Source organism: Crocodylus siamensis, chromosome 2 (assembly GCF_052110815.1).
Source record: "Crocodylus siamensis isolate JL-2025a chromosome 2, ASM5211081v1, whole genome shotgun sequence".
Classification (NCBI taxonomy): domain Eukaryota; kingdom Metazoa; phylum Chordata; order Crocodylia; family Crocodylidae; genus Crocodylus; species Crocodylus siamensis.
The window spans coordinates 222,676,778-222,700,600 of NC_143396.1; the positions used below are offsets into that span (position 1 = coordinate 222,676,778).

At 42.3% G+C, this 23,823-nt stretch overlaps 1 protein-coding gene across 9 annotated transcripts in view; it reads left to right on the plus strand.

Moving 5' to 3' along the window:
* GPHN (gephyrin) overlaps positions 1-23,823 on the plus strand; it is a 612,917-nt gene that overhangs the window by 377,375 nt on the left and 211,719 nt on the right. For all 9 annotated transcript variants that reach the window (XM_090033171.1, XM_090033172.1, XM_090033174.1 and 6 more), the window contains 2 exons: positions 6,050-6,144; positions 18,392-18,458. In XM_090033171.1, the coding sequence (XP_089889297.1) occupies positions 6,050-6,144; positions 18,392-18,458 (162 nt within the window). The remainder of the gene's footprint in view (positions 1-6,049; positions 6,145-18,391; positions 18,459-23,823) is intronic.

The window sequence follows — 23,823 nt, forward strand, 5'->3', positions numbered from 1 at the left end:
ATAGTATTTTGGTGTGCTTTGTGCCACTTTTTTCCCCAAGATATTTGTAGCTACCAAGAAATCCCACTAGCAAATTTTGCCCCAGCACTGCAAATTAGCAGCCCCATGCATGGTTTAACATGCAAAACGTGCAGTTTGTGGTGCTGCAAAGAGCTTTGCACACCACCAACCACATATGCTTGCATGTTTGCATTCAGCCTATGTGCCCGCCAAAGCTTCTTCTAGCTCCATGCCAACACAAGTCTGAAACTCCATGGGCCTGCTGTCACTCAAAACCAGGACCTTTGCCTTCCCAGATAATAGCTTTGCTGGTTGTGGAACATTCCTTAAAAATGCTAGAACTGTTCTGTGAAATTCAAGACAAGCGGCAACCGAACCTGGTCTCTACGTTCCACTGTCTCCTTTCACTTTCCTTCTACTCCACACATATTCCTGCACCCTCTGTATTTCTTTTTTATTCCCCTTACTCTTCTCTATACCACACATTCCCCAGAACTCCCTGTCTCCATTTCCCCATTTGTATTTCATTTGACCATAATTGTCTCACACCTACACACTCAGAATACCTTGCCTTTCCCTCTATCTTCTCCTGCGTTCCCAGCACATCTGTTCATGATGTAAACCTTTGTTTCTCTTGTATCTCTTTATCTTTCCTCCTCCTTCTCACATGCCTCTTCCTCCCCATATTTTCCAGTAAATTTCCCTGACCGTTGGGTAATAGTCACCTGTCTTTGATGACTATCTTGTCCTATTGATAACAGTGGGAGCTGGTGGCCATTTTCAATATGGCCAGCTTTACTGCCATATACAAATAACTAAAAAACAGTGGTCATCTTGACTGGGAGCAGTTTGTCTTTAATTTCATTAAATATACCACTAAGTACGTAAATAAGAGAAAAATCAAGAGTTTGATGCCAACAATCTTGAGACAATAGAACGTGTTAAAATTGAAACACAAATATTGCAAGACTCAGAATAAATCATGACAGTTAGCAATTTGGTGACCTGGTAAAACAAGCACTGTCTACATGAGTAGATTAGTGACAGGGCTACTGTACCATTTGTGCCTGTTGCTGTATTATGGATAATATTTGTTCTAATGTTAATATGCTCATGTATTCTTTTCCAGTAGATTTTCCCAAAAGCAACATCTCCAATTCTGTCAGGCCGAGAAAGAAAAGTGAATTCTGATATAATAAAATGAATTGGGTCAAATGCTGATCTTTTAGGAATGGTAATGGTAGTAATCTAAAGCAGTTCATCACATGGTGTTTAACTGCCTTGCCAAACCTCTAGTTTTGGTGCAATACAAAGAAGCTGAAGCATTGTATTTCCTTAACAATTTGTATGCAGGTCATTCAATGTACCTGTCTGTTACCTTCTGAGCTGGGCACAGATATAAATATTAAATTAGCATTTCTCTTCCTTCTGTTCCATTTTACAAAGAAATTATTTTAAAAGCTGGTTAAAAACACTGCAGAAAATAACTGGTTGAAGATGAAGCGTGTTGCAGATGACCACAAATAATAGGCAAACCATCTGTCCCAACTACTTTAATTAATTTGCATGTGACTAATAAACTGCATGCTTCCCAGTTTCAGGAAAATTGCAATCCCTGTATACTGCACACTTATTTGCTTGTTATTTAAGGACATCCCAAAAATGCAGTCTCCAGTGGCTGATGTAGTAGCTGATGGCACTGTAAAGAATGTAAGTTAGCAGCAGCCATTTTGATTAAATCATCCAGCCAAGCTGCAAGTGTGAGAACAGGCAGTGCTCCCCACTTCACAGAGTCTGCCTGTAATAATAAATGAAAGCATATATACCGAGAAAGCAGTATATTTAGTGTCTTATACTGAGGGTCATACAGCTTGTCTGGACTTCTGCCCTTTCAGATTTTGCTTTTGTGTCATCTGCACATATTTAATAATCTCATTGCCTACTGGCAATGTCTTTTTGTCAAGGTCATTTTTCTTGTGCAGTTAAAAGAATAGGTTTGAATTTCATTGCAGGACTCCCTGGGCTTGCAAGATCATTGTTTATGGAACTTCTCTGTATCTTGTGCTATCTTTGAAGCTCTTGAGAATTTTAACTAATGACATCCTCTGCTGAAAAGTAAAAATGGGTTTCAAAATGTAAATTATGTTTAAAACTAGTTTTAAGTAGCAGAGAAAGTATTTTTTTAAATGAAGGTAAAATGCATATGGGTAAAGAGCATACAGGCAGGTGTGTGGTTTTTCTGTATGTGTGTGTGTTTGTGTACGTGTGTGAGTGAGTAGCCTACCTATTTCCCTCATTTTCAACAAGGTGAAATTTCAGTAAGTTGTTCCAACGCTGAGTAAAATATTTTTTCTGCTGTGAAATAGTAGGTCTCTTGGACTCTCACCAGTATTTTAATGTGTAATTGATAACTTAATATCTCACCAGGTATATTTTTGGCAGAACATCTCATTCAACATCAAGATTTGAGTTTTGTCCACATACTGTTTTTTTTCCAGAGCATGTCTTCCAATTTCCTTTTCTCAGTGATGCAGATGTGAGGCTCCATTTATATACCTTTTTGCTTTCTAAACTGAAGATGGGAGACACTGTATGCCATGTACAGCACGCATGATCTGTAGAAAAATGTCTTCTGCTACTGCATTCATTTCTTTGATTTAGCATGAGCCAGATTTCCCCTTGCCCAGTACTGAATACGCAGAACAGTTTGTATCTTAATAAAAATTGGAGGTTTTACTTTGTGGCTATATCTTATTAATATAGAATATTAAAATAGTAATATTTGCCTCTAGAAGATGTTATGTTGCTAGTGACAATACATGAAAATAAGGCTAACATAATATGAATATTCATTATTTTTTACCACTGCTGCCTGAAAAATGTCAAGGGATTTGCAGATAGGACAATGTATTATTTTCTTGGGACCTCCAGTTTGCTTTGTGACCTTGCACGATCCACTTAACTTCTCTGGTTCAGTTTTCTCTCTTTTAAGATTGGGAAGGTACTTTCATTTTCAAAGGTAAAATGAGAGAGAATTCATGTTTGCAAAGTGTTTTGAGGTCTTTTGATTAATACTGCAAAGTAAATACAAAGTGTTCCTAATATCAACAGTGTTCCTCCCAATTCCTATTTTCTTTTTAGGAACTGTAACATCTGTACTGTGTCTAGTAGCTGAAACTATAAGAAGTTAAATTACTATAGGGATTGTATTTTCAACGTTTATTTCACTCTTCCTTTGTGCCACTAGTTGAAGGAAAGGCAGTCTTTGCCTTTCCCTTAGCGTAAGTACTTCTCAGTTAATACTGCATTTTTCATTAACCAAAGGCTATGGGTATGGGAGATGGCGATAGGTAAAGCATATAGTACCCACATTAAGTGAGGTACTAGCTAAGTACCCGGCCTCAGATTGAGATACCATCAATGCCAACCTGTTCTAGACAAGTCCCCTAAATTCATGAGATTATCTATGAGGTTGCTGACAAAAGCCTGACAATTCAAAACCGTCTCAAACACAAACAAGGTAAATACAAACCACCTGCAATTTATTGTTTGTAAATTTTTAATAATTGTAAAGCCAAAATGTTACTTTAATAAATGAAATTCTCATGCTAATGAGAAGTAAGGTTTTAAGAAAAAGGCAATAGCCACATAGCACAGCAATATAGAGCCACTGTACCCTCCTGGATCATATCACCTCCTGGGGTCTTTATTGCAGGGGCAGACAAAATACAACCCATTGGCAGGTTCAGCCTGCCAAGAGATTCTGTTGGGCTCTTGGTGGGTCCATTGGTCCCACCTGGCCCAGACTTGTGGGAGCAGCCAGGGACGTGGCACTTGCGGCTGGTTGTGCTACCCCCAGGTGCACAGCGTGGCAGGGCTGTGCACAGCACCTAGACTCAGCTTACTGGCAGCCGCTGCCACTGCTTGTCACCATCACTGCTGGACCCAGCCCTGCTGCCTGGGCACCCCAATCCATCTGTCTGGCACCACCACCAGCAGCACCAGAGAGAGCAGGGGGGTAGATGGGGTCTCCATGGAGACTGGCCTGGCCTGGGACCCTTGTGAGCACGACATGCTTGGCCAGATAGATGGGATGGGGCTATGGGCAGGTGAGAAGTGGCATCTGGGAGCAGGATGGACTAGCTGGAGCTGCGATTCTGGGGCAGAGCCACAATCTACTCCCCACACATCTCTGCCCGTGGAACCAGTGCTCGTTGCAGGGCTGCGTGGGGAGTGGATCATGGCTCTGCCCCAGGCCCTGTCCCCATACTGTCACCCCCCTGCTCACCCATCCTACTCCCAGACACTGGTCCCCACCCTCCTATGGCCCCATCCCATCCACCTGTTCAAGTGCACCCTATCCATAGGGGTCCTAGCCACTCTCCATGGAGACCCTGCCCTCCCATTTTGTCCAGCTCCCTGGTGGTAAGAGTGGGGCAGATGGGCCGTGGACCAGATACGATTATTTACCCCTCACCCTGTGTCCCCCCTCCACCCCCCGCCACTACTCCAACCTGGGACAGCACCCTACCCCTCCATACCAGGCAAGGTCAGATTTCCCCCTCTTCCCTACAGCACCAGGCCAAGTCAGCACCCTCCCCACCAAGCCCATACAATAACTTACGTGGCCCTCCAGCCCAAATAATTGCCCACCCCTATCTTACTGTCTCACTGCAGTTCTGTACTGCTTAATACTGCCATGGAGCAATTGCCCCAAGAACTTGTAAAGCACTTTGAGGTCAGGCTCTTCTGAATGAAACGTGCTGTATACATGCAATGGATGTGTAATGTCTTTACCTTCCAATAGTTCTTAGCCTATGTTTTTTATTTCCATTATCTTAATGGGTCCAACTGGAAAATATTATGTAAAGTGAGTTTAGCCTATTGAAAGAGCCCTTTGTGTTCAAGGAAGGCTTTTTTTTTTCCTTCCTTACCGTCTCTACTGATTACTGCAGTGTCAAGTCATACTACTGATCAGTTTTTGAAAATTCAGTCTAGAAATGTTATGAGTTGTTAGTTTTTTAATTATACAAGGTAAAAACAATAATCCAGTATCAGAGCTCAGATCATAAACTGGCTCCTGCAAGCATCAGGAGGATTCCTTCCTGCTATAAAGCATCTGTAATATTAGTCAGGTGCATTATGGTAGCAGGGGAGAAGGGAGTTCAACCTTCCGTTTTGAAATGTCAGGTATTAGCCAATGCTAGATTTTAGAGATTAGAACAGATGGTGTAATCCAGTAAGTAAAATCCTGTTTTATGAAGTAGCTGCTAAAATGTCTTCAAATGCCAGGAAAATAATTCCTCACCCCATTCCTTATACAAAAAAAAACCCCTATGCATTTTCTGACTGTGCTCTCCCAGCTTGCTGATTTCCACTGCGTGTGAACTGACTATGAACACAAGTTGCCAGCTTGTTTAAAGCCACCCCTTGGCTGATATAATTGAAAAGGAAGGCTGCAGCCTTCCCACCCTCACCACCTCAAGCCATTATCATTACCATTTTCACTACTTTCTTGTCTGTCACATGGGCTTCACTTAGCAAGTTCCTTTCCCTGCCTCCTGTGCGAATCCTTTTAACTTTCAAGTGCCCCAGAAAAGTCGAATGGAAATTGTGCATGATGAAAAGGAGGTGGCAGTTACAGTTAGTTGTCTACTTGCTTAGTTGCCATGTGCTGTTTCATTGTCGGTAGAGGGAGTTCTCATAGCTCTCTTGCAGTGATGCCTAATGGTTCCTGCAAATGTACCATTCCCAAAACACCCAGCTTTAGGATTCTCTGAATGGGTCTCTGCACTAATGCTAACACTGATTTTCAATGGTTTACTTTCCACAAGCAAGAGCATTTTCATTAGAGATGAGTTTCAGAATCCAGTTTCCCTATGAGGGGAAGGAAGTTTTCTGATCGTATAATGCCCCCAGATGAAACTTTTAGGCTGATCACTTTTGAGAAAAAGAGAAATGTTCGTTTACAAATTTTAGCCAGTTTCACATTTATTTTTCTTTCTTTTTGTTGTTTTTACTCAGTCTGCTGTTTAATCTTTGATTACAGGCCACTAAAGAAGTAATAGAGCGAGAGGCCCCAGGGATGGCCCTGGCAATGCTGATGGGATCACTTAATGTTACTCCTCTGGGCATGCTCTCTAGGTAAGAACGTTACCAACAAAGTAAGAAGAGAACTATTTGACGTGAAGTATTCAAGCTGGTGCAATGGCTGCGTAGTAAAGAACTGATGCTTGTCACTTTTCTCAAGAATTGGTAGGGGTCTTGCCTCAGTGAAATGGCCACAGTCCAACTCTAGCAATTGCATTCTGCATTGTTAAATACCCCTCACAGTTTCCACTGGATACTGTATTCTTCTGTACCTTCCATGCCAAATTGTTTATAGTGTGATTGTATTCTGTTAAACAGCTGTCTGATTCCACCTCTGTGCAGTTGCATTTGAGTTCCTTTTATGTAGCTTGAAAAATGCTGAAGTTTCCTTTGAGATAAAAACAGTTCTGGCTAAGTGGAAGCGCAGTATTTTGATGATGCAAAACTCTAGAACTCTTGGTTCAGAGACGACACCTTTTCTTTGACCGACAAAGAAACCACAATGATGTAACTTCTTCTAACATTAGCAAAGAACATCCATGAGAAAACATTGGAAGTGAAAAGTGAGATCACATTTCTGTGGATTTTTATGCTTTAACTCTTAATTTTTGTTATTTACTGTCTATTGACGGACAATATTTTCATTCTTTTGGTGTTTTCTTCAGTCAGTGTCTTCTCCAGTCATTCTGTGCTTCATAGGATACACATATCAATATGCTTTATTCTAGTTATGCACTTGAGGTCCTTAGTATCATGGCTGAATCTATCTACTGTTAGAGATATTTAAGTAGAATAGATATAGTTTGGGTTAATTAAGTTATGCTTGCTGTTTATCTGACATTTTAAAAAGCAAAGCAAAAATATTGGGGGTCAACTGAGAAACAGTGCCTTTTGTATCTTTATTCTCAGTGACAGTGATGGAACTAATAATAAAATAATAATAATAATACTGGGGGATTTGTTAATACAAGATAATTCTTACATAAATGCTTGCACTCTTTTAAAGAAGATTAGACTGAGGGTCATAGTAATTTGACAGTTTCTGTTTGAAAACTTAGTACCGTAGTGTGCAAGTGTAAGTGCAACATTCTCCTCATTAACGTCTTTCAGCTAACACTTGAAAATGCCAAGTGTTTTTATGTCCATATCTGATGTGCAATTACCCATACATCGTAATATGTTTTTGTAGGGCCCCAGGGGAGAGAATTCTCCATTATCAGTCGCACAAAAAATACAGGGGAACAAGGGAATTCTCTAGCTCAGTGGTTGTCAACTGGGTGTAGGCATATCCCTAGGGGTACTTAAAATGATCATATGGCATACAGGGGTGTGGCTTATGCCACTGCATGCACCCCAGTGGAGGCCTGGGGGCCACATGCCTCCCTTCTCTGTGTGTGGGGCAGAGACAGTTGCCACTGCGTGCTGGGCTTTGTGCGGCACTGCTGTTGGCCCAGGAGCAGTGCGACTCCACATGCCACCACCAGGCTGCGCTGCACCCCTGTCTGCCTGGGAGTGGGATGCACATGGCATCACACCCTTCCCAAGGCAGCTACAGCAGTGTGCAAAGCCCAGCGCGCAGTGGCAGCTGCCTCTGCCCCGTGCACAGATCAGGGCGGCACATGCCCCCCAGGCCTCTGCTGGGGTTCACACAGTGGCAGGAGTCCCCCCCCGTGCTCTTGGATGAGCTGCCCAGGATCTGATTATCCCACAACCTCGCCCGGCCAGGGTCCCATTCACCCCAGCCCCTCACGGCCCTTTCCCCTCCCCAGCAGACTTACCTGCTGGGGGGAGCACATGCACTCAACCCCCCCCAATAATTTTAATATAAAAGGGTACATGAGCTGAAACTTTGAGATAGAAGGAGTACACTTGTTCAAAAGTTTGAAAACCCCTGCTCTAGCTCCTCTGTCTCTGCTGATTATAGTGGGGATTAGGACTGACTTTGCACAGCCAGCCTTGTTTTGGTGAGTCACACAGTCCATATGGCTGAAACCAGGCATGTAATGGTAAATGTTCAGTAGAACAGTAGAGCACACCTGTCTTCTGAATCCATAGGCAGAATTATCTAAAGAGTTATTGTATTTAATTTTTCAAAAGAGATGACAGTTCTCTCTTCTGTTCCTGTCAGTCCCACACCCAGTTCAAGTCCTAATTAGAGAGATTAGTAAACAGGAGGAAAAGTAGCTGAGACATTTGATCTTTCAAGCCTTTCACATAATTTTGAGAAACAAGACAGACTTATTATAAAACCTTTTGAAATGAAATCTTTTACAAAACATAAAGTCCATATCAGTGGTAACTTTTTTTACTTGTTTCCTGTTAATGCTGTCTTGGTTGTCTTGCTGCTGTCTTGCAGGCTCCTGATCAGCTAAAAAACAGCTATGCTGCTTTGGGGGTATCAAGTGGCTTTCCATAGCTCTCATGGTTCACAGATGTAGGAGAATCTTAATTACACTATCAATTTCCATTATTTCAGAAAGTTATGTTGCTGAATAATTTTCTTATATGCTCCAACATTATGACAGGGTATGTTATGTTTAAGGTACTATCTTTTGAACAAGACAAGAAGTGAAGGTCATGATCCATTATACCATTAAAGAATTTCAATTCTTTAATGCAGATTTTCTGTATAATTATAAATTTTAAGCCCTCAACTGATTATAACTGAAAAGACAAAGAGTTACTTCATTTGGAACATGGAGTTTAACATGTTGATTTCCTTACTTAATATAGTGGCTTTAGTAGCCATCGCATGGAATGGAGATATAATAAATCAAACCTGGAAGGGAAGATTGTGCTTCATATGATTATCTTGTACTATCCATGATCGCGAGCAATATGGTACATTTCAGGCAGCAAGACTGTTATGTGATTTCTATCCTAACTTCTATGGATCATCTCAGCTGAAGGCCCCCCCCAATCCAGTTTCATGCATCATTCTTGATGATTTCTGTTGTAGTCAACACTGATCATAATTGATTTTTTTTGGCTTTCCATTTTGTAAAAGTTCTTCAGTACCTTAGAGGCCAGCTGGTGTGCCTGGTATGACACTTGAAAATCTACAGTTATGATTTTTCCTTCCTTGTTGTTTCCCCATTAAGGAAGTTTACTGTGGATTCTGTGACATCTTGTTTAAAGCTGTGCATGTGTCCATCCTAAGCAAATTACATCCAGTGTATGTGGGTCATCTGATAGGGGTAAAAAAATCTGCCTGTTGCACCTGCTCAGAAGAAGTAACATCCAATCTACACTTTACAAAAAGAAACTAGAAAATCTGGAATGTTATTTGTTGGTTTGTTAATTACCCAGAGAACTTTAATTCAGAGTCAGTTTGCAGTCATGCAAGCCAGGTTACAACTCATCTACTTAAAGGCAGAAAGGCTGTCTTGAGCAAGATGCTCAGCCAATGGCAACAGTTCCTTTAAAAAGAGTCTACCAAAAGTGTCTAGAAGCCATTGTGGTTATTGTGGAATTTGGTGACCTGATGAATCTGAAAACTGGTACCCCCCTAAGGGATGACAGCATTTCATATGAATTCTTGAAGCATCTTTATTATTGTACTCTCTGCAAGAATCCTTTCAGGGAGAACTTCCTAAGTCACAGCAATAATTGAAAATCATTGCCCAGATAAGAGGCAAAGATCCGTGTTCTGCAGTGTGATAACACTTTACATTGCTGCTCAGTGTTTGCTGCAAGGTACTAGCAAGATCCTTTGGAAGATCAAACATTCCAAGAGATGACAACCTTTTAATTGTACCATTAGGTAGTCTCCATCGTTGGGATAGCACCTATGATCAAGTTTTTACATTGACAACTGACATAGACAGTATCTATCAGAAGAAACTGAAGATTGCTAATTCCTTCCTCTATTTGACTTCTACCACCAACATAATATAGCATAGTGGACAGCTAATTTAACTCTCTAAATACTCCTTCGTTGGTTTGGAACTTCTTTGCACAAATGCCATTTCACATGAGTGAAACAACCAGTTACTGGAAAAGCCAGCTCAAATGGTCTTCCTCACGGTTCTTTACCAGCTCTAATGCTTTTATTTCAATTTATAAATAATGATTTGTGTGAAACTATCCCATAAACTCATCTTCACTGATGATATCTTCTTTGGCACACTATCTCAGGTGTTTATTGTCTTTGAAGACACCTCAAATCCTGATTGGTTTACAACTACTGCCATAACTGGTGCTTGCAGTTGAATACTCCAAAATCATCATGGTACATTTTCCTGCTCTGTAAAGCCTTTGCAGTGTGGGAGTTGAATATATGTCTTAACAAGCACCCAGTAAAAAATAAACTATCTGATCTGTTCCAGTGTTACTCTTGACAGGTATGTGACTTACTGCAACTCTCTGATTTAAACAAAGAAGAAGCAGCCTGTTTTGAAGAGAAGGGAGGTATGCTAAATGTCAGGCTTGGACCCATTTTCCCTTAAAGTTGAAAGAAAGTTGGTCCACCTGCAGATCCAACATTCATATTTCTAGGACAAGGGTCCTTGGCATCTGCCACTCCACAGCAAAATACTGTGCTTTGAACCTGGGCCCATTTGGCCCATATTATATTGCTTTATATACAACTCCATGTAGCCATGCTCCTTATACCAGGGATTCTACAACCCACATCTCTGCTGAAAGTTCTGAGTAACGTTGTTTTGCCACATGTTCCTTATGCAGATGCTTCAGCCAAAATGGTAACAAGGATTGAAATTCCACCTGACCTCCCTCTATAACATTAATCTCTTTAAGCCTTCTATGGATTGCCTCAATTTGCAACATCCCTAGTGTTATAATGGTCTTATAGTATTGGTGTAGCTGTGATGATCTGGCAAAATACATGTGAAGTGAGATTTGTCTGGCAGAAAGAAAGAGCGCTGTTCAATGGTAATTAACAACCTTCCTGTTAGTCAGATTTTGACCTATTTGGCGATCAGGTTTTAATCTATTGTATCACCTCCAAAACCTTCCCAAATCATTTTTGCACTGGTTGGGACAATCCAAATTAAAGTTACAGTGAGGTAAAGATTATGATTCTCATGATAGAGGACTATCTCCTAATCAAGTTGGATGGGAGTTTTAAGAGCAGTCATTTCTGTCACTGATAATGCCATGGCTTCATTTAGTCAAATAGGCATACACTAATAATTATGAGTATAGTATTCTTCATGCCTTATTATATCCTCCAGTTTATTGATTCTGTGTGCTATTAATCAGCTGCTGAATTCCACCCTATATTCAGCTGTAGTTAAGAGGCAGGTGAAAAGTAATTTCTGCTTGGGATCCTTTTGGACACTACATAGATACAAATGATATGTATGTATGTATATGTGTACACATGTGTGTGTGTATTTACATATTGCTGTGCTATGGCAGAACAGATTAAATAGTTCACAGTCTTTTTCCCCCCAGATCAACAAATACATAGTACCATATTTTTTCATGTATAATACACACCTTTTCCCCTCAAATTGGAGTGTATGCTTTAAGTAGGGAAGCTGTTTTGTTCACTGGAAAAGGAGCACTTCTGAAGAAACTGTGAATGCCATGCAGTTGTAAAGATGGCAGGCATTTGTGTCTGCTCAGCAAACTGAAGGAGTGGAGTCTTGCATTAACTCTGTCACAGTTCTAGCTGTTGGCTGAGCACCGTAGCTATTGCCCAAAGCAGCAAGCAAGCTGTTGGTAGTATCTTGATAAGGCTTGTGATGTAGAAGCAATGCTTTATTTTCAGTCTTATATAAAGAACTACTTACAGTAAAGAAGTAACAGTCTTGCTGCTGCCCTTTGCAAGGGTCTGGGGCTTAACTTTGTATGACATCAAGTAAGTCCTCCTGGAAATACAGTGTCCAGGAAGTGTAGAATCACAGGAGACATTTTGCCACACCAAGAAGTTCCTGATGTCATAAATACTGGACATACTGGCCTCATCCAGCAGCCTCTACTTGTCCCTGGGGAATACCTGTGCAATGCATGCTTTGGTGTGCGGCAAGATACCACAGATGGGGGAGGGGAGGGTGGGGTCAGCACTGGGCTGGCTCCAGCAGCCTTACCTGGGGCCCTGGGGGGCCACCCGCGGCTGCAGCAGTGGCAGTTCTGCCACGTGGAGCCTGACCAGCAGCCACAGCACAGCTCCAGTGTATTGGCTCTGCTTTTCAGCAGTGTATTGGCTCTGCTTTTCAGCGGTGCTTGCTGCCTGTGCGTGTGCTGCTCTGCTTTTTTTTTTTCCATGGGTTTTTTTGATCCAGAGGTTCAAAAAAATGATGGGGAAAAAAGCAGAGGAGGGCACAATTAGGCAGCACTTCCTTGCAGCACAGAGAACATCTAAATGTACAGTATGTGGTGCTGCTTGGGGGCAGGGGGCAGGGTTGACTCTAAGAGATCCCAGGGTCAAAAAAAACCCATGCCAAAAAAAAAAAAGCACAGCGGTTCACATGGCAGTGGTGCACACCACCCAAAACTGGAGCCTGGCCAGCCAGAGCTATGCTCTAGCTGCCAGCCAGGCTTCCTGCTGCAGGAGCACCATGGCTGCAGCTCCTGGAGGCACTCAGGACCCCAGGTAAGGCTGCTGGAGCCAGCACAGTTACTGGTTACCCACCTGGCATAACCTGTTGCATGCCAGAGCACCTGTGGCAAAGGCATTCCCTGAGGACAAGTAGCAGCAGCACCAGGTGTGCTACTGCCACTTGTCCCTGGGGAAACACATTCTCACTCATCTGGATGTGCTCAGTGGTGCCAGTTCTCACAATTTCATCATGACTCTTGCAGTTCTTTATTTTTTACTTAAAAGGTCTATTCCTGGAAAAATAGGATAATATTAGAACGTGAGCTTTCATTAAAAAAAAAAGGGTCAGATTCTATTCCACCTATTGGGTACCTAAGTGGTCTTAGGTGCCTAAGTACAATTTTGTTGTACACTGTTCAGGTCCTGGAAATCTATGAGTGCCTTTGCTTGTGTAACACACCATCACCCTACACTTAGGATTTAATCACAAAAAAGCAGAAAGGGCCAAATCGCTTTTTGTTTTAACAGTTTTTTTATAGATTCAAACAGGATGGAACAGGATTCCACTTAGGTGCCTAATAGGTGGAATATAATCTTACCCTAAGTGTCTCACCTTCCTGTTTGCAGAGGAAAAGATTCTTCATGAATAATTTGGCCCCCTTTATTTTGGGCTTTTGTCAGATGTTTTATCCCATATTTGGGCCTCACCAAATTGATCTGTATGAATTACTATTTAGAAGCCCTCATAAAATCCACTTGCATCACCAGATACAGTTTCTGTAGATGTAAGCTCTTCATCTTTGTATTTCGTATAGCAGTGGTTCTCAACCTTTTTAGATGTGAAGAATGCCTTGTGTGACTCAAGGCGCCCCTCCATAACTTGTGTGAATTGATCAGCACCTGTGGCAGTGCATTATTTGTGCCTGCCACTTGAAGAACATCAGGCAGGCTTTGCAGTAGCTGGCAGGTGAGTTCAGGCCAAGTTAGGTGGTCACCTGACCACAAGTGGCCTCCTGATTGGAGGAGGGCTAGGCAGGGTGTGTATAAGCCCAGAACCTGGAAGCAGAGCCAGCAGTTACATCTGGGGAGCTGGAGGAGGAAGATTCCTCAGCCTGAAGACTGAAGCTCCTGGAACATCTGGAGGTTAGGGTAGGAACTATGGGGATGGATGAGGTTCTTTTTGGTCCTGGGTAAGACCTGAAACTGCACCCTGCTGGGGTTGGATGGTGTGGTGGGACTGCCTATCATGAGGCAGCCCCCAGGAAATGCCACACCTGTGCCTCCCCAGTGAAAGGTGACAATGGGACGCTGTAAAGTCTCATCCCCCACTGCCTTGTAGGGGAAAAGTTTGAGACCAAGGCCCACTAGGGGGGACCTGAGGCCCAAGGGGCAAAAGGCCCCGAATGTGAGTGTGTGGCCTAGTAAGAGGGCAGAGTGAATGTGTGCCCAGTAATGGGGTGGAGTGAGTGTGTGACCCAGAGACGGGTCAGAGTGTGGTCCAGCTGGGGGAGTGGTCCACTGAGGGGCCAAGGTCCACCTAGAGGGACCTGAGGCCTGCATGGGCCAGAGGCCAAGTGCGGCTCAGTAAGGGGCTAGGGGTTTGAGTAGTAGTGGATTCGGATGCTATCCGTAAGGCATGGGACTATCTGCAAGGTGTAGTGGTGGTTCACAGCTGTGTATTTGTCACAGAATACCAGGGCCACAAATGGGCAGCATCCCACATTTTTTATATCAGTTCATTTTTACATCAAAGGGGTGGCAGGCGAATGCAGGGCAGACTGCCCTAAACTGGGGGCAGGGGGGCATCGATCTCTTAGGGTGCTGGGGGACACCAGCCCCAGCTACAGCACCCCATTTCAAAACATAATTTATTACAGTGCTTATCTTCTTGCACAGGGGCTTGGCAGTGAGGACAGGGCAGTGGCTAGGCAGGGAGTAGCCTGAACACCTGTGCTTATCTTCTCTCATCTGTTTATCTTGTCACACCTAGTGGCTCCCTTCAGAAGGTCTCATGGACCTGTGGATGTTCTTTCCTAACATAGAGGACAGAGATTGTGTGGGAGGCAAATTCAGGAAAATGTTGTTGTCAAGTCCAGCCTTAAGCAAAATGTAGTAGTTGCTGATGTATACATCTACTTTCTTTATATTATTCCCTCAGCGTAAACCAGTTATTGATGTCAGACAAATATTCAGACTCTACACGGCATGAGATTTGATATAGCTATATACACTAGCAGTAATCTGATGGAATCCCCTAATTTGCATATATTGCACATGTATAAACATTTGCAAGACACATTTAAAAACACATCTTTTGTAGAGTAATGTAAACCACAGATTTCTTTACAAACAAAATTACATAAACTTCTGTTAACATGACACAAAATATATACAAGTTTATATTAAGACCTCAATTGACAGGCTGTATACTTTGGACCTTCTGTGAAATAATTAAACTTTGGTTTGCATGTTTTTTTTTAAAGTTATTCTGCCTAATAAACTAGACCTAAGAAGTATAAACTAACAGCTCGCATGAAAGGGTAAGTGTCGTTTTTACATGGTGCCATTTTCTGTGGCAGACTGTGGAAGGGAAGAACAAAAAGAAGGAAAGATCAGCGCTTTCTTATGCTTAAACATGCACTTCACATTATCTAATAGACAAATTGCCACTTGAATCTCTGCAAGATATCTTTAAGCCCTAAGCTCTTACTGTGTTTCTTTGAAATGAATTTCAAAACTGTGCAATATTGCACTTGAAATATGCAAATAGGGGAAGCAGAGCAGACTGGGAGACAGGACACAATTGAGCTCACAGTCAAAAACAAGACTTGTCCCCTATGTGGGTCAACTTAATTGTGGTATGAAAGGCTCATTTTGAGACTCTGAAAAGCCACTGCAGACATTTTGGCAACTATCACTAGAATACTTCTGACTTTGCCAGAAAATGTGATATAGCTTCTAATGACATTGAGTATAATGAATGATTTATGTAGGAAGGAATCCAGGGAAATTCCTTTCCCCACAAACAAGTTATGTTCCTTGGCATTAAATGTTAAATAGCATATAAGCAAAACAAAAAAAAGTTTCTCTTTCCTGCTCTTTTTCTTTGTTTAGCATTTCCGTTTGCTAAATGATGTTATACATTATTTTTTCTCAGACTACGACCCTGCATTTTCATGTGACTTGTTTTTATTTATGTTTTTCATCCCAGGTTTTTTTTACCAATTATTTGTCCAGCTCTGTGGATTAAACAGAGAGGTTCTCTTAAGACATCCACAGAGCTTCTAAAGGTTTTTTTTCCCTTTTTAATTAATTCGCCCTTTTTTTTGCTAAAAAGAAGATTGTGCAAATTCTTTAGCTACCATTAATTTAGGGAACAAGTATCGTGTAAAAGGTAAATTTCATGGCTCTTTTTGGACAGACTCTGACAATTCGAAAGTAACTGAGGACTGCAAAAAAAAGTCCTTCTACTTTTTTCTTTATTCTTTTTTTTTTAACAAGAATTGAGTTTGGCCATTTATTTCCCCTTTTTATTGTTGCTTATTTTAGACTCCTTCAAGAATTTTACTAGCATGAATTTCTGTAGAAAGTAAAATTTGCACTCACACGATATAGTACTCCTAGGACACATCCCCACTTCTGGGGGGTGCGCTTTCAGCGGCAAAATAGCAGTGGTACAAATTTGTGCTACTACTTTTTGCTCAGTGCACACCCCTGCACTTACACTTTGGTGTAGGACAAATTGCCCCGGTTTGGGCAAACTGCCCTTTTGCCGCTCCTCCCAGCTCCCAGTGTGCTCAAGGAGCCAGAGCACAACTCAAGGAGTGGAGACTCTGACTGGCAGCCAAAGTGTCTCCCTGGAGAACCAAGCCCTACCAGAGAACGCTCATGTCGCATGCGCCCGGCCACATTTTTTGTGCTGGGTTGTTTTTGTTTTGTTGCTGTTTTTTGAGGGGTTTTTGCTACCAGGATTTCCTGGTAGCAAAATTTGCCTCCAAATTTGCAAATCTGCAGGGCAGGGCATACTTTAATGTTCTGAGTGTCCAGTTTGCAGCACCACAAACCGCACATGCCTGCACATCTGGATGTGACCATGGGGTGTATTTCACTTCATCTTTTGCCAATTTTTCTACCAAGTTATTCAACTGGAAAATCAAAACAAGGCTATATGACTTGTATGACTAATCAGAACCAAATGGTATAATTCAGATTTCTTATTTTATATATCAAGCAGTTAAGGAAGGAACATTTGTAACCAATTCTGTCTCATAATCATGCAACATTTTCCATTTCTTCATAGATATTTCAAAAACAGGAAAAAAGTGTAATAAATTTTCTTTACAATGCATTTGTTCACTAGCAAATAAGAAGAAGCTATGGTGACTGGAAAAATTCTGTAGAACCTCTTGTGCAAACACTCCTCAATGAAATGGGCTCAAAAAAAATATAGCCATCCATATCTGTTAGGGCTCCCAGTAACACAAGTTTGCAGGAAACAAACTGCACTATAAATATGCAGTGTTACACTATCTAAATTGCCATTCTGGTTTGTATCATTCAGGTTGACTGCAGGTAAAGGCCAAGTACTCTCTATGCAACCTGATCTATCCTTTCTTGGTCTTGATAAAATAGTCTTTGGCTGAGTTTTGGAGAAAAAATGTCTCCTGCAACCTCTTTTTGATTCCATAGGTTGTGGATTCTTGTAAAACGAAGGGGTTTGGATTGGGTTACAATTGGCAAGGGTCAAGATCTTTCTTCTGGTGACAAAGCAAAACCTGCCTTTTGATATGTTTACAGTCACCACTTATAGCTTGTGGATAGAAATGTTGTATTTGGAATATGGTTTTGTAAATATGAACACATAAGTTCATTTCAGCCAATAAACAATAAACTGCTTTGTCTTTTTGCAAGTAACTTAAAATGCCTTTTCCTTCCCCTCTCCATCTGTAAAAAGGAGATAGCAGTACTTGCTGGCTTCATAAAGTGCTGTATGGAATAATTGATTAAAATGTAGAACTCTTAAAATGTATAGTCTTACATGAGTGCATAATAATAGTATTATTATTCATTTTGATCTTACATGCTGATGTTACAGACCCTAATTTCAAATTCTCTGATGTAAATCATAACTTCATCTTAGCCTTTTCATTGCTTGATGTGCTGCTTTGGGGTGCAGAACAGGATCTCTGGCAGAATAAGATTTGTAAAGAAGTTTCCCTTTAGTTTTGAACTGTACATACTACAACTCCATCCAAGTGGCTCTATCAAGAGCCCTTGTGATTGCATTTCTATATAGGAAAATGATTTTATCCTTTCTGCTTTTCATATGTTATAATTCAAAAATATATATGATAGAATGAGTACAACTGAGTGACCTTTTATTATCAGTTGTTTTAGTTATTGGCCAAAGTATTTTTGGTGCCGTCAAGCCAGAACCAAACCAGGAATTTGAGCAAATGGAAAATAAATTAGATCCTCACTTTATTGTAAATAAAGAGTGAAGTTAATGAAGTTACACAGTATGATGCTAAATGAAGATCTAGTCCAGTTAATTTCTTTTTTATATTTGATTATATGTTGAAATCTTATTTTTCACCTTGCCTTATGCTGTCTCAGCTTCTCCTGAGATAATCCTACCTTTCAGCCATTTTATCCATATGTGGTTCCCAAGCATTTTCAGAGATTACAGACTAAACTGGCACATAGAGATAGATGGTCAGAATTACCCCTTAGTGCTATGTTTTCCCATGGAGGAAAATACTTGTATTTCAAACTCTTTCTGTTTCCTTTCAGGCCTGTGTGTGGAATCAGAGGAAAAACTCTCATAATTAACCTACCAGGTAGCAAGAAAGGGTCACAGGTAAGAAGTATTCATATTGAGTCTGTCTTTACATTTGATCCTATTGGATTCAAGATACTTTTCTTGCATATGACAGGAGCTTAGCTACCACAACCAATTTTACAAAAATGCCTAGAGCTGTGTAAAGCCCGTATAGCCGGAAGTGGGACCATTTGCAATGTTACCTACAGTTAAAAGACTCTGAAGACTCTCCAGAAGAGTCTGAAACAACCTAATAGTGTGGCAATGGTCTGAAGAATTCATAGATTTCTTACTACCACCTTTGCTAAGGAAAAAAAAAGAAAATCATTTTTAAACAGTTAGCAAAATAAGTATATTTCAAATATTTTTCATTTATGGATTTTTTTAATATTTGCAATTGAAAACTCATAACTGAAATTTACATTTTTATGCTTTGTGTTGTCTGTTTATATTACATTTCATTCAGGCTGGGCAATGAAACTAGAATGATCTTTTTTTTAAATTTGTAGTCATTTTTGTTTGCTAATTCTGATGTCTTAACCTCATTTATGTTATATTTTAGAGTTTCCATCACTGCAGAGGAAGGTTCACATAAGAATAAGATTTTTTTCTCCAGATATACTATGAATTAAAAAAGAATGAGCATGTTTTGATTTTGAACAACCCTGAAAAAGTTCTCAGGGTCTACGTAGCAATCCCAAGGAGCCACATTATTTCAATATGTTATTTGTCTCTCTTTTTATCTGCTAGAGATTTATGTCCTCTGAATCAAATTATGGAGGAGGAAGAGTGGCATTTGTCTCTGGTCATTTTTATTAATTACATTCAGCGGTGTCTGCAATATGCTAGGTAATTTCCAAGCTGAGAAAAAGCATGATTTCTGCCCTGGGGCACTCACAATCTAAAGAAAGGCAAATAAACAGCAGGTGAGGAAAAGGGATACAATACAAATAGAGACAGTATAACAAGCATATTTCATATATGCAAATAATACAAGATCACTGTATTGGAAAGGAAAAAATACTGCTAAGTTTCACTATATAGCAGTAATTTTTGTAACCTGATGAGTTGTCTACTATGAAGGTAAGCTTTTCACTCATCAGGTAGTACAGCATAATAGATCCCACAGCTCTGAGATTTCAGCAAATATTATTACAATGGAGAGAGATAATCCCTGGCAGCAGAGACCTCACGAACCTCCTTAAATGAGGATTTCCTCTCTTTCATGATCTATATTACTTCCTTTCCAGTTTCAGTAATAAAACCATAAATGAAGCTGTATATTTTCTTCAGTTTTATTATATAAATACATGAAATGGAACTAATATAACCTGTTGATGATGCACTAAATATCACTGGACAGCAGAGCTGGACAAGATATAAGACTAGTGTCTGTAAAAATGGGGAGACTTAAAGCCAGTTATAGTCTGAAAAGTTGAATATACAAACTTTCTTCCTTCTGTATATGTTTCCTTTATGTTTTAGAAGAAACAATTGTCATCTTCACTTTTTGTACAAAGGAGAATCTGCTGCCATAGCCCTGTAGCACCAATGGAACTCTGAATCTACCTTAAATTTAGCAGCTATGTTTTGAAATGATCCCTGAATGCCTAAACTGTTCTTGTCTAGGTTTGGTCACAAAACCAGGTATGAGGCAGAACAGTGATTCACCTCTGCCTAAGTACTTGGAGGTTCCTGATTCAGTAGCTGTGCTCTGAGCATGCCTAACAGCAGCAGCATGGGATTCAGTATAATGTACAGTGAGCAAGGCCAGTCTCGTTCAGTAACACTGTCAAAGGAGGAAGTAGCCAAGTGGTTAGAGTGCTTGCTCAGGAAACTGATAACTTGAGTTCTATGGCTTTCTCAGGCAGAGGGTTTTCATAGCCACATTTCCCACCTGTCAGAAGAATGCCCTAACCATCAGGCTATAAAACATTTTGGGCACATCCTTCATCTGCCCTGTTGAAGCAAAGAATGCAGGAGTATTGGGACCAGAAGAAAAGCAAATAGGAGTGAGCCTGACTCTGCTGCCTTGTAGTTAGGGTACTCAGCTAATAGGCCAGGGTCCCAGTGACTTCTCTCAGGATTATTTGTTTTCATAGTTTCATAGTTTCTAGTGTCGGAAGGGACCTGAGCAGATCATCTAGTCCGACCCCCTGCCATGGCAGGAAAGAGTACTGGGGTCAAGCGACCCCAGCAAGATGTTCGTCTAACCTCCTCTTAAACACCCCCAGGGTAGGAGCCTGCACCACTTCTCTTGGAAGTTGGTTCCAGACCCTAGCCGCCCTGACCGTGAAGTAGCGCCTCCTGATAGCTAACCTAAACTTACCCTCTGCCAGCTTGTGACCGTTATTCCTGGTCACTCCTGGCGGTGCTCAGGGGAACAGTGACTCCCCCAATGCCTGCTGATCCCCCCTGACTAGTTTATAACAGGCCACAAGATCCCCCCTCAGCCTTCTCTTTTGGAGGCTGAACAGGTTCAGGTCCCATAGCCTCTCCTCATAGGGCCTGCCCTGTTGTCCCCTGAACATACGAGTGGCCCTCCTCTGGACCCTCTCCATGCTGTTGACATCCCTCTTGAAGTGCGGTGCCCAGAACTGGACGCGGTACTCCAACTGTGGCCGCATAGAGGGGGAGGATCACCTCTTTGGACCTGCTCGAGATGCATCTGTGGATGCATGACAAGGTACAGTTGGCCTTCCTAACTGCCTCCCCACACTGCCGGCCCATGTTCATCTTGGAGTCAATGATGACCCCCAGATCCTTTTCCGCCTCCGTGCTGACAAGAGGGGAGTTCCCTAACCTGTAGGCATGGTGCCAGTTGTTCCTCCCGAGGTGCCTCACCTTGCACTTGTCTGTGTTGAAACCCATCCTATTCTCGTCCACCCACCCTTGTAACCTGTCTAGGTCTGATTGTAGCCTGTTGCATCCTTCCAGTGTGCCCACATCCCCCCACATCTTAGTGTCATCAGCAAATTTGAACAGGGTGCTTTTTACCCCCTCGTCCAAATCACTGATGAAGATGTTGAACAGTGCGGGCCCGAGGACCGAGCCCTGCGGAACCCCACTGCCCGTGTCCTTCCAGGTTGAGAAGGACCCATCCACTACCACCCTCTGGGTGCGGCCCTCCAGCCAGTTGGCGACCCATTTGACTGTGTGGGTGTCTACACCACAGCCCCCCAGTTTCTTAATGAGAACAGGGTGAGAGACAGTGTCGAAAGCCTTCCGGAAGTCCAGGAAGATTATATCCACTGCTACCCCTGCATCTAATGATCTGGTGATCTGATTGTAAAAGGCCACCAGGTTGGTCTGACAGGACCTGCCACTGATGAACCCGTGCTGGTTGCCCCTAAGCATGCAGTCCCCTGCTGGCCCCTCCTGGATGTGTGCCAGCATAATTTTCTCAAACAGCTTGCCTAGGATCGAGGTAAGACTAACCGGCCTATAGTTTCCTGGGTCCTCCTTCCTGCCTCTTTTGAAGATGGGGACCATTTTGGCCCTCTTCCAGTCCTCCGGTACCTCACCAGAGCACCACGAGTGCTTGTAAAGCCGTGCCAGGGGACTTGCAATGACCTCGGCCAGTTCCTTTAGAACTCTAGGGTGGAGATCATCCGGGCCGGCTGACTTGAATACATCCAACCCCTTCAGAAGCTCCCTAACTAAATCCTCGCTAACCCGTGGCCCAGGTGTGCCTCCCCTGGGGCCCGAGGGGGCCCAGCAGGGAGGTGGCTGTTCTGGTCCCTACTTAGGAAGACAGAGGCAAAGAAATCATTAAGCATGTTAGCTTTGCCGTCTGGCGTGACGACCAAGTTTCCCATGGCGTCCTGCAAGGGCCTCACATTACCCGGGGCCTTCTTTTTACCCCCTATGTATTTAAAAAAGGACTTCTTATTGTCCTTAATCTGGGAAGCTAGTCCCAGTTCCATCTCTGCCTTGGCCTTCCTAACTACCCCCCTACATCCCCGAGCAACTACAGAATAGTCCTCCCTGGTGATGACCCCTTCTTTCCATTGGGTGTAAGCCTCCTTTTTAGCAAGGAGACATTCCCAGACGCTTTTGGTGAGCCACGGAGGCTTGTGTGCTCTCCTGCTCCCTTGATCCTCGTTGGGATTACCTTCCTTTGGGCTTGGAGGATCGTCTCCTTAAGGAGTGACCACTCTCCTTGGACACCTGGCTCCCCTCCCCTCCGGGACCTCAGTGCTTCTCCAACTATCCTCCTCAGCTCGTTGAAGTTTGCCCTCCTAAAATCTAGGGCCGCTGCCTTACTGCATGCCCAGGTGGTCGAGCACCTGCAGCCCCCTCACCAGGTCATCACCCGTGGCCAGCACTAGGTCCAACAAGGCGGCGTCTCCCCTGGTGGGGCTGTGCACCTCCTGGGTTAGATGGAGGTCCTGCACTCTGGCATTTCTATCCAATGATTGTCTAATGTAAAATGCATAAACAGTCCAGGGGACAGAAATGGAAACAGGAACACACGACAGTCCCTTCCTCCCCTGCCAGTTGAATTCCTTCACCACAGAGTACAGTCAGACTCCTTTTGCATTATCATGTGCTTTCCATGTAATTAGAGCAAGAGGAAAGGGGCAACCACCGTAGGCACTGACTTGCTGGAGAGGCATAAAAAAGCAACTGTTACTGATAGCTGGACAATTATGTGACAGCTGGAAGTCATCACTATCCCTGTGCCTGGGTCACCCCACCCCATCACTATGCTACTGCCAGAGACCTTTCTCACAGTGTGCCACAGAATCAGCCTTTGTGGGAGACTTCCTCCTCTCTTTGGATGCCCCATTCTTTTCTTTAACATGGCTTCAACAAAAATTGGAAAAGATCCTTGTCTGGTCTAAATTTTGATAAGCCCATAGCAATTATTGGTCCGATGACAAGTTATATGGACAGAGATTCTGCCACAATGTTCTAGCATTTGCCAAAATAAATACTGCATACTATAAATAATGCAAATATTATAATACCTGTTTAACAGTAGTCAAGCCATACTGGCTTACTGGTGGGATGTTTATTTTCCTAATGTGTTAACTGTTTATGAATTTCCTCACAAGTTCATTGCATTTCATGATGGGTTAGCTCACAACTTGCTTTCCTTTTCCTCTCTTCATTTCCCATTTGGTTGATGAGATTTAAAGTTTAGCTAAGTGAAGATAATTGTGTTCTTGGATATGTCTAACAGGGGTTTTACAAACCACATACACACATACATCCACCCTTTTCAGAAGACACACAGTCCTAGCGAGTTTTAATTTTTTTCAGATATTCCTAAGTACATGGGTTGTATGTGAACACAACCTGTGAAAACACAGCGCACTTACAACTGATAACATAAAAGAAGTACAGTGACTCCTGTCACAGGGGCCCCTGCCCCCTGTTACCACAGTAAGCAGTGTTA